We start from the raw sequence: 12,202 nt of genomic DNA on the forward strand, positions 1-12,202 counted from the left end.
ATATATATATATATATTTAAAGATTCTCCTTCATTTTTTTAAATTTAACAATCTAATAGTTGGGAAGGAGTGGATTTGAATTTGGACACATCGTTCGGAACTACCTTAGAAGCTTATTGAGCTACAACTTAAAAGGTTCGTTCACATTTTACATTACGATGAATTTCATATTTATAATGGGATACAAAGTCCATGACATTTGAATAAAAATTACATATTGATTGCTTGAATTCCATGATTTACTTTAGCAATCAATCCCTTGATTTATTAACCAATCCCATAATTTTCTCTTGAAACCAATATCTTGACTTGGTCCTATGGCGGGAAAAATGAATTATACTTTCTAAACGAATATATCCTAATTATACATGGTAAATACAATACAAGATAGAAACTCACACATAGTCATGTTTATGTGGCAAAATACAATCATCTGCTCTTAGTGAGCATAGTTCTTAGGTTCCAATCCTATCAATGGAGGAAAAAAAAAAAAACTGAAGTTTGCTGATGGTTCTTGGCTATTCATACACAAATATCTTAGCTCAGTTGTTGATTTTATTTTTTTTAAGCCTTATCCTCATAACAGAACGCAAAACATGGAATTGGCCATGACTGGATTGTCTTGTCATCCATATCTTAGGCTAGTTTTTTGCATTACGAAAAATAGGATGTGATTATCCACAAAGCTGACTCAATGCGTTATCACATTTCTTAATCCCCTTTTCTTTGTAAATGACAACGATGCACGTTATTGGCAACAAAACAACCAAAGCATTAGAAATGTGGTTACATGGCTAAAATGGAGATAATGATTGACCATTCAATACTCTTACAGAAACAAGTTATTTTAAGGTAAAGTTTGTTTGGATAAATTGGCTCTAGGATAATGAAAATTTGCAGTTGAGGACTTATTATTTACCTATAAATCTGACTGGGGCCTTTCAATGGTATTTGTCTTTGCTTTGCTTGCCTTGTTCTGAGTTTTTAAGTGGGAACAAGATGATTGCTGTTGAGAACCAGGCGCTTGGTACAGCTTTGATTATTGTTTCCTTCTTCCTTTTGTCTATGAATGTCAATAATTTTTATTTTATTATAAGTCTATAAGACTATAAGCTTAGTTCAATTGGAGTCTAACTTTTGTGATCTTTTGTTTGAAAATGTTTAGTGTCAGAGAATGCAATACCAAAAGAAGCATCAGATGGATTTACTGTGCCAGAATCCAATGCCTTTGGCCAATCATTCAGGTTTTGACATTTTCTTCCACAATCTTTGTTTATGAGATCAGGTGTTTTTCATAAATGGTGTAGTTTCTCATTCAATGAATTTTCTCGAAATGTGTGGTAGGGATTATGAAGCAAGTGTGAGGCTAAGTATTGTGGAGAATACCTATCGACTGAACCATATTAACCAAACATATGATTTTGTAAGTACACTTTCAATAAGTTAATGTTTAAATATTAAACTACCGTGTCCATTTGGGAACAACTTATTTAGCTGAAACTGAAAATTTTTGAAAATTTTTTGCTGAAAGTACTGTAGATAAAAGTAAAAGTTAGTTGAATAGTACAGTGATACTCATGAATAGTACCAAAAACAAAAAGTGCAATGAGACTCATGAATAATAGCAAAAATAATCTGAAATTACAAATGAGCTGAAATTTTCAGCTTGTCCCAAATGCACACTTAGGACTTCATAGATTCAATTTGATATATGAAACTTTCAATGCAAATGCAGGTAAAGAGGACAAGGGAAGAGTATGCAAAATTGAACAAGGCAGAGATGTCCATATGGGAAGCCATTGAACTCCTTGACAGTTTTGTGGATGAAAGTGACCCTGACCTGGATGAAGCTCAGATTCAGCATTTGCTGCAGTCGGCTGAAGCCATAAGAAAAGATTATCCTAATGAAGATTGGCTGCACTTGACCGCCCTTATTCATGGTAAATACCCCATGCACATTCCTAGTTTCTGTTCTGAGGCTAACATGCAAAATATAAGTTCTTTGAATGTGTAATTGTATATATTTATTTAACTTAGTGGCTCTATGCTCTTATTCATAATATCAGATAATCACTACACACACTAGGCCCTATATATTCAAGCTTACATAAAACAATATATTAAACAACTTCATAATTGATTCTTGCATGGTTTTCAGATCTTGGAAAGGTTCTTTTCCATTCTAAATTTGGATCGCTTCCCCAGTGGGATGTTACAGGTAAGAAATGTTCTTTGACCAAATAAATGTTAATATATTTCTCTTGTTTCGAATCATTTCAATCTGATGATGAATTCTGATGTTGCAGGAGATACGCATCATGTTGGTTGTGCTTTTGACGAATCGATTGTTTATCACAAGGTCTTCTCAAAAACATGAGTTAATTATGTTTGACATGACAATATGTAGTCAGTCAACTGAAAGAAATTTCTTCGAATCTTTTGCATTGCAGTATTTCAAGGAAAATCCAGATTACAACAATCCTGCCTACAACACTAAACTTGGAATCTACTCTGAAGGATGTGGACTAGAAAATGTGCTGATGTCATGGGGGCATGACGATTACATGTACATGGTATATCCTCTGAACCTTCAATGAATTTTTAATGAAAAATCTTTAATAAGATTTTCATATTGAAAATTCCACAATATGTTATTCCAAAATAACAATCATAATACTAATAATGTTATTTCCAAATCCTTAGGTGGCCAAGGCAAATGGAACTACTCTACCTCCAGCTGCATTATTTGCCATCCGATATCACTCATTTTACCGTGAGTATTATTCTTTATCTTTTCCTGTAAATTTGAAAACCAGTTAATATTCTCGAATTGTTTTTATGCAATAAAATGAGTTTTATCTGTCCATCTTGCAGCATTGCATAAGGAAGGAGCATATCAATACCTAATGAATGAGGAGGACAGAGAGAATCTGAAATGGGTTCAAACATTCAAGTAAGAGCTTCCATTTTGCTGTTTAGTTTGTACATTTTTTTTCTTTCTTACCAGTGTTCTTCCCCAACAATTATTCATTTCTCATTGAGCTGATTGTGAGCATCAGTGTTTTTCCCCCACCAATTATTCAATTTTTGTTCAGCTGATTGTGACAACTAAACTGATTTTATTGTACTGTACAAAATAACAGCAAATATGATCTCTACAGTAAGAGCAACGTTCAAATTGACGTTGAAAAAGTTAAACCTTACTATGAATCCCTCATAAAAAAGGTGTGTACCAGTGCAAAATTCTGTGCTTTGGTAATTTTAAACACTTTTTTTTCTTTACTAAAATTGGTTTTTTTTTTTTTTTCTTTTTGCAGTACTTCCCGGAAAAGCTCAGATGGTAATCCTTGAGGATCCGGCTTTAGGCTGCCGGCCATACTTTTAGTTGTGCTTGCTTTCAAATGGCGAAGTTAATTTTATTTATATGTGCACTATAGATTTCTGTAATCAGTACTAAGAAGTTTGTAAAATATTAATTAATATTAATAAATAAAACACATCATAATGATGGCGTGTTCATTATTATTTGGTTTGGTTCTTATATATTGATGGCCAGGAGGACATGTGTGGGATGTCTTTAAGGCCTTGGGGCCTAATCAAATAATGCTAATGTTGCGGCTTCAAAGAAAAAAAAAACCTATGGATTGTACCTAGGCTTGCTTTGTATCAGCATCAAGCAACAACAATGAAAAAAAAAACCCTTAGAAATCAACACCTAGGGTTATCTGGAATCAACACCAAGCTATTGAAGGAAAAACTCCAACAATCAATTTGATTACTGAAGCAAAACTGTATACAATACTGAACTCCAGGTTCTTTAAATAGAGTTCCAAACTTATTATCCTAACAAGAAAAGAAAACAATTCTAACCAATGAAAATTCTACTAATCTAGTAAGAAGATGAATTAAATCCATAAAACAAGTAGAAAATAAAATAGTATTTAAAAATTTGACAAAGTTCAGCTACAAAATTAGCTGAAGTCTAAGGCTACACATTTTATTAGAGGTGAATTTTGACAAATCTATCGTTAGATTATATCTTTTTTTAATATCCTCCATACTTGCAAAATTTCTAGAAAATTAAAAATCAATAGTTATGTCATCAAAAATTTGTTTAAATTGTAAGTTTTTGTAGTTTAAAATTATACATAAAATATAAACTTATAGATCATATAGTAAATAATATTCAATTGACACAAAATTTGACATGTGTATTAAGAGCGTAAAGAATATAAAATTCAATGGTTAGATTTTCAATATATGTAATAATATTTATTTTATTGAGTAAAATTATAGCCTTATAAACTACAACCAATTTTGTAGCTAAACTTTGTCATTTCATAAAGTATATCAAATAAATTAAGAACATTAATAGATTAGGCCTTAAACCCAACTGTTAGTAGGCTCTATTCCTAAGGCCAGTGGTTGGGCCATCTTCTTCTTGTGTGTTGTCCATAGCTATGTGTAATTGGGGGCATTTATCTTGTGTTGGCACCAGCTAAACTAGGCAGGAGCTGGTTGGGATCTTATGCAGAGTTAGAATATGCTAGTGATTGGGCTAAGGCTAGTTCTGATATCATGCTTCATTTGATTTCATTAAATATTCTTGCCTAAGCTTTCCCAGTAGACTTTTTGGTTGTTAAATATGAGCTTATTGGAAAGGGGACTAAGTGATAACAGTTCTGAAAAGAGTACAAGCCAGAAAAATCAAACGGAGGTAAGCTAGCTAAATAGCTAAATACCCCATTTCACCAAGGCATCTCTGCAAATTGCTAAATAGCCTATTGAAAAGTGCTTTCAAACAATCCTTGGCCTAAAGTGGCATTCTGCGGTCATATGGATAGAACTCATAACCCTGAGCCCTATCCCATCTTCTTCTTCATTTTTTTTTTCTTATTTTTACAAAAGAAGAGGTGCTTGTGATTCTCAACCTACTAGAAAATGGGACAAGTTAAGGAATTAAGTAACATCATACAGAAAAATCACTTAAAACTTACGCAGTGAAAAAGCAGATGCAGTTACTTGAACTCTTTACCATTCTAAAATTTTTTTTTTTTCTTTTTAATGCGTTTAACGTTAAGCAACCTTCCTTTTTTAAATCCAAAACGAGAAATTCATTAAACCAAAACAGAAGTTACATCAAAAGCTAACTGATCAAAAAGAAAAGAGGGCGGGTCTTCAAGCCAGACACAACAAGAGGAAGCATCCTATAATTGATTATTGATAAATGGATCTCATAAAAAATTATTCTGTGAGAGTATTTTTTTATGTAAAAATAATAATTAAATAAAACCACGATGGAGAAGGTATGAGATTCTAATATAAAGCACATCACAAATTGAAAAAGCGCTTCTTTTTAGTTCTCACATGAAGAAACTAGCCTCTAGGAGGTAAAAAAAAAGGCTGCCCCCAACCCCAACTCTAATCTTTCTTACACACCAAGAATTTTCCTTTTAGTTTTTATCTTATTTTCAAGTAATACACTTAAGTATTCTTAGAGGAAGGAGAATGGTACTTCATTCTCTCACATTCATGATAGAGTTTACTTATTAAATTTATGGTAGAGTCCATTATGAAAGCGAGAGGAGGGAGCACCATTTACTTATATTTCGGGAGTACCTACAAATTTTCCCTTATTTTGATTCACCGCAATTTATTTTGCTTATCCCAATTTTTTCTCCTTTTCACCAAAATTGCATGATTCATGGCACCTTATCCCAATTTTTCTTTCCTCAAGGCATTTTCAATTAATGGTTCCCATATTATACACAAAATAACTAATTAAAAATTATTTAGATTTTCTTATACGGTACTAAAGCCCCATCCAGTATCTTTTTTTATTTCCACCATCTCTTTCCTCTTTCATAGTATCAAATTCTAAATTTGCTATACCCAAATTTTAAAGACCTAAAAGAGAAAAAGAAATATTGAATTCTACATTTTTTTAAGAACAAGCCAGTGAGATGTATATAATACTTTGTAGGTATATTCAATGACGGAGCTACTCTTGGATAAGGGTGGGCATTTTTCTTAAAATTATTAGTACGTATATATGCAGTAACTTTAGCAATTCTATAATATAAAATTACACTTTACTCCCTAACAATATCATTAATTCTTTTGAGAGTAATGTTATAGGCACAAACTTTTCTACATTATTTTTACAAACAGTTGGGATAGTAAATTATTATTGGTTCTCATCTAGGCTTACCACTTACATCACTTTTTTACATAACAATAACCATTAACCACATCAGCAATTTATAAAAAAGTTTGTAGCTCTAGCATTTTCCTCCTTTTAAATGCTATAAAATTTTATAGATCTAAAGTTTAAAACAAAATATACAAACCCAGAAAAATTAGCCCAACAATAAAAATTACCAATAGCCAAAAAAAAGAAAGAACCAATCAACCAATTTTACTCAAAACAAATAACTTGGCACTTTAAAAAATTTTAAACAAACTAATTTGTCCTTACCCAATAGTACACATCAAAGACACAATAAATAAATAAATAAAAAGCTCTACAACTAAACAACATATCTAGAGACTAGAACCAAAACATACAATTAGCAGCAAAACCGCCCCCTTAATTCCAAGCCTTGACTCTATCCTTGGGTATATTACAATTTTAATAACACTTTAAGATTTTTTTTTTCATTTATTTTAATGAATCAAATTAGATGTCTAAACTTAGGTATTAGATTAATCTCTTAATTTGATTGTTAGAATATTCAAAATTAAAAATCATGTAGCAATTTTAAAATATGAAAAGCATTGGTGATTGTTGAGTAAATTGAACTAAGTATGAAAAAATAAATTATAATTTACATTTATATTAGAATTTGTATGACAATTACATTTGTTTGCAGCCTTTTATTTATTTTGTTATTAATTTCAATTAATATTTTTTAGTTTCTATAGAGAGGGAAAATTCCCGACCTATCACAAGCTGACACATCATACTACCAAATCCACAAAATACAACAAATTACAAGGCACCACGTACTGCTGCTAGGTTTTGCCATCACTATTCGGATTCCAATAGAAATTTGCCAAGTGTCATTGAAATAAAGGCATGAAACTGCATCAGCATGTGTAAGCGATGACACAAGCAGCCCTGCACGTGTAAGCGATGACATAAGCGGACCAATCAAGATGTGACAAGTGTCACCAATCAGACTCCGCCACGTGTCGCTCACCTACCCCTAAACTCCTATAAATAGAAGCCTTCTTAAGACATTTAGGAGGACACAGGGAGAGAAAAGGAAGAAGATATCTTGAGTTCAGAAATCCAGAAGCTCTGCCGGAATCAAACCCCAAAGCCTTCAAGAATTTCAAGAACTTCAACCTCGAATACAAGCAACATTCGAAGCAAAATCATCCAAATTACTCGTCCAGATCTCAAAGTTCACTGGAATCAAGCTCAAAAGCCTCCAGAAACCTCAACAGCCTCCAGAAACCTCAACAAGCCACAAATTGGTGAAGCTCTACGGATTCAAGCCTCCAAAGCCCCGAAGAATTTCTGCCTCCAAAGCCCCGAAGAATTTCTACCACAAACCTTCAAACACGAAGAACACGAAGAACACGAAGAACAAAGAATTTCTAACAAGCTCATAGCCAGAGATTCATTGTAATTCCGTTTCAAAGATCTTCGATCCATTCCTCAGCCAAATTGAAGAATATCTTATGTTCAAATCAAAATCACATTACCACAATTCCAATCAATAAATCTTTCAAGGAGATCGAATCAGAGGATCACTCTTTTGTAATTACAGAGAATTGTACCACACATTTATCAATACAAATTCGTATTTGTGAAACTATTTTACTTGTTTGGTTTATTTCAAACTAAGAAATTTAGTCGTCTACAAATTCTGGCACGCCCGGTGGGACATCTCTGCCTCTCATCTCTTTCTCTTTCAAAAGAAAAGAAATTCGATTTGCTGCTAGCTTCGATGGCTTCTAACAAGAATGCTCAAAAATCGGTGATGGATGCTTCCGTTGCGGATGATTATGTCGGCCCAATCACTCGTAGTCGATCCAAAGCTCTTGATCAACCGCAACCCCAATCAACCAAAGAAAGCAAGCTTCATAATATCATCTCTCTAGACTTTCTTGCAAAAAGGAAAGCCACCGCTAAGGATTCATCTGTCTCGAAGGATTTTGAGATCAATGATGAATCATCCCCAACAAAGACCTTTTCTATCAACTCTTCTCCCGTGATGAGAAGCCTAAGGAACAAAATGCCTTTGACTCACCCTGTCTCATCGTTTTCTCCATCATATCTAGAGGTCATGCCAGTGATGATGACCAACACCTCTACTGTGGAAGAAAAGATGGCTGAAATGGAACAAAGGGTCACCCTTCTTACAAAAGCACTTGAAGATAAGGATGTCCAAATTGCAACCCTGATGAACAAACTGGAAGTCCAAGATTCGGGTGAATCAAATCCAGACCTTGAGCACCCTCTTGGCTTTACCTTGAAGGGAGAAAATGCTAGGGGTGATAAGGGAAAAGGAGGTGAAGGCACTTCTCAACAAGGACATTCCACCTAAATGGCCTCGATATCTGTACAACAACTGCAGGACATGATAACGAACACCATACGAGCACAATATGGAGGTTCTTCCACATATTCTCTCATGTATTCAAAACCTTATACGAAGCGCATTGACAATATGAGAATGCCAAATGGGTATCAACCCCCCAAGTTCTTGCAATTCGATGGCAAGGGAAACCCCAAACAACACATTGCTCACTTTGTAGAAACCTGTGAGAATGCAGGGACTCAAGGAGGCCTCTTTGTAAAGCAGTTTGTTCGTTCACTGAAAGGGAATGCCTTTGATTGGTATACAGACTTGGAACCTGAGTTGATTGATAGTTGGGATCAATTGGAAAGGGAGTTCCTTAACCGGTTTTACAGCACGCGCCGCACGGTAAGCATGATGGAGCTTACCAATGCTAAGCAGTGGAAAGACGAACCCGTTGTTGACTACATCAGTCGATGGCGTTCTTTGAGTTTAGATTGTAAGGATAGACTGTCTGAAATATCCGCTATAGAAATGTGCATCCAAGGCATGCATTGGGGACTTCTGTACATCCTACAAGGGGTAAAACCCCGAACATTCGAAGAATTGGCAACTCGTGCGCACGACATGGAATTGAGTATCTCTTACCATGAAAATATGAAACCTCCCGTACCTGAAGAAAAGAAAGAAAGGCGAGAAATAAGGAAAAATGACAGGAATACGAAAAGTAATGTCAGACACTCCATGAATGTCAACTCTGCCCCAGTCAAAATTTCAACGGGAAATGTAAAGGCTAACGAAAAGAGGCCTGAGGGAGGCCAACGACGCGAGACGCGTCGCTCATCACTCAAAGAATGGGAACAAAAGGTGTATCCTTTCTTTGACGCTGATATACCCGAAATGCTAGAACAACTGCTCAACTTGAAATTAATTGAATTTCCAGAATGCAAACGACCGGAAGAAATAGGAAAGGTTGATGACCCGAACTATTGTAAGTATCATCGCATCATAAGTCATCCAATCCAAAAATGCTTTGTTCTTAAAGAACTCATCATGAAGCTAGCCAAGGAAAGGAAAATCGACTTAGATGTTAATGACGTTGCTCAGTCAAACCTTGTAACATTTGCTTACGAGTCGCCTAGTTGCAAGTTTCCAACTACTAAGCAGAGGGCGAATACCACGTTCATCCAATTTGGCTCTTTGGAACCTGTTCAAGTTTAGCTCTCACAAAAAGCATCTGATTATAACTCAAATGGTGATAAAAAGTCAGTAATGGATGAGGAAGAAGGTTGGACATTGGTTACTCGTAAGAGATGGAAGAAGAGACGAGCATTCCCTCTTCATTTGATCACCCAAGAGTCCAGAAGAGCACAAAACCAAATTCAGCCGCAGTCAAGAAGAAATAATGATAAAAAAAAAGAAAGACTAAGAACGGAAATGTGGGATGATTCTGCACAAACCCAAAAATTTTGAAGTCTTGTCACATTGGAGGAATTTTTCCCCATAAAATTCTTTCAAAACAAGTCAGCGGAAGCTGTTCACACGGTCTCTCGTTGTGAAGTTGATGAAAAACAAGAAGATGTTGACCATGGTAGTTCGAATGAGACTTTGTCGTCTTTAGAACAACTCAAATCTCAGGTTGATAAAGTTGAACCCTCGCAATCCTCCACCTCACCGAAAGAAGGGATCATCCAAGCTCTTAAAGAGCCAAAGATTTACACTCCTTGTACCAATACGCTTCAACAAACACAGGAATGTTTCGCGTGCTCTCCAGACTTGACTTTCACTGACGAGGATCTATTGTTAGGCCCTAAGCCTCACAATCGTCCACTTTATGTCTCTGGTTATGTTCGTGAACAAAAAGTTGATCGCATTCTCATTGAAGGAGGTTCAGCTATTAATATACTACCGAAAATGACAATGAGACGACTTGGTCTTGCTATGGAGGAATTATCACACAGTCTCTTGGTCATACAAGGTTTTAACCAAGGAGGACAACGCGCCATCGGCATGATACACTTGGAGTTAATTATTGGAGAATTGACAAGCAATGTTTTGTTCCATGTCATTGATGCCAAGACAACCTACAACATGTTGTTAGGACGTCCATGGATCCATGGGAACGGAATAGTGCCATCAACTTTGCACCAACGTTTCAAGTATCTTCAAGATGGAATAAAGAAAGTAGATGCCGACTTGAAGCCTTTTTCTGAAACTGAAGCTCACTTTGCTGACGCGAAGTTTTATGTAGAAGATGATATCCCTAATGAAGTTCTCCCAGTTGAAGTTCCGTCCATGAAAAGCAAGCAGGGTGAAAAGAAGCATGTTAAATTCATCACTAGAGAGGATATTCCTTCCCCAAAGGAAGGTCCACGATATGGGAATAACCAGTCTAGTGAGTCTACTAGCAATTCAGAGAGAGTAGGTGAAAGTTCTACGCCTTCCAATAACCCTCCATTCCTCCGTTATGTACCATTGTCACGCCGCAAAAACGGACAATCACCATTCACGGAATGCCTTCAATCTACAATGGACATGCAAAGACCTCCTACAAAGCTCACGATGAAGGATGTAGCCATATTGAAAGAAAATCATGTAATGCCTTTAACTTCATCCACAAATCCTTTGCCCTCAAAGCCACTAAATGGATTTGTGAGGTCTTCACAAAGTCTGACAGAGCATGGTATTCTACCAAGTAAACCGACGAAAGAATGGTTTGACCCAAAGGCATATAGGCTATTAGCCAAAGCAAGCTATGATTTCTCAAAACAAAGCGGCCTAGGGAAACTAATTCCGGAAGCCACCGGAGAAAAGATGCACGGCCTTAGTAAAACGCAAGGGAAAATGCAACTTGAGGAGCATGAAATTCCTATCCCAAAGATCGGAATAGGTTATACTCCAGAACCACCAGCTCAAATATGGATCAATAAAAGAAGCAATGCTTCAAGTTCCCAATACATAACAGTAGAGGTTGATGAAAGTTTGAATCAAAGAAAAGATTACTCTTCATCACACATCTCAGTTTTCGATCGCATTAAGGCTTCATCGCCACGAATTACAGTGTTCGACAGGTTGAATACGGCTTGTTTAACGCAAAGTCGGGACACTTTTGCGTGTGGATCAGTCTTTAATCGATTGGGGGCAACAAAAAGGCCCATTGATACTTGCTCTGAAAGTTCAATAAACTCTGAGGACCAAAAGGAGGAGAAAGCTAATGATGAGATACGTAGTAGTATTCCTTCACGCATGAAGCGTAACTTTATCTTGGATATCAGCACTGAAGGAGCTCTCAAAGTCAAAAGGCAAATGATTGTACACACAAGTAAGTCGCTCGTCCACAATGAGCAAAATGAAGAAGTATCATCCTCGTTTCACATTACAGTAGAAGAAGATATACTGTCAGATGATGAAGCCACAAAGAATGAGGTCGATAAAGCTCCCCTAGCCTTGGAAGATGGAGTACAGGCTACGGTTGATGAACTTAAAGAGATCAATTTAGGAACTACTGAAGAACCTCGACCAACTTTCATCAGTGCCCTTCTCACTCCTGCAGAAGAAGAAGGGTACCTCCAGCTCCTGGTAGAATATAAAGATGTGTTTTCTTGGACTTACAAAGAAATGCCTGGGCTCAATCCAAGTATTGCATTACACCATCTGGCAGTAAAGAAGGG

General features: G+C 35.9%; 1 protein-coding gene across 2 annotated transcripts; it reads left to right on the forward strand.

The window, feature by feature from the left end:
- Positions 1-759: 759 nt before the first annotated feature.
- Positions 760-3,452, forward strand: LOC142621073 (putative inositol oxygenase). Of its 2 annotated transcripts, XM_075794386.1 has the most exons (12): positions 796-852; positions 990-1,027; positions 1,166-1,244; positions 1,345-1,423; positions 1,736-1,940; positions 2,159-2,218; positions 2,307-2,359; positions 2,451-2,573; positions 2,704-2,773; positions 2,875-2,953; positions 3,144-3,225; positions 3,318-3,452. In XM_075794386.1, the coding sequence occupies exons 1-12, from the start codon at positions 800-802 to the stop codon at positions 3,342-3,344; spliced, it is 948 nt and encodes a 315-aa protein (XP_075650501.1). In that variant the 5' UTR covers positions 796-799; the 3' UTR covers positions 3,345-3,452. The 2 variants fall into 2 exon arrangements, with proteins under 2 accessions (XP_075650502.1, XP_075650501.1); XM_075794387.1 differs by lacking the exons at positions 990-1,027; positions 1,345-1,423 and having other exon boundaries at positions 760-852.
- The last annotated feature ends 8,750 nt before the right edge of the window (positions 3,453-12,202 follow it).

The sequence above is a fragment of the Castanea sativa genome, chromosome 12 (assembly GCF_040712315.1).
Source record: "Castanea sativa cultivar Marrone di Chiusa Pesio chromosome 12, ASM4071231v1".
Classification (NCBI taxonomy): Eukaryota; Viridiplantae; Streptophyta; class Magnoliopsida; order Fagales; family Fagaceae; genus Castanea; species Castanea sativa.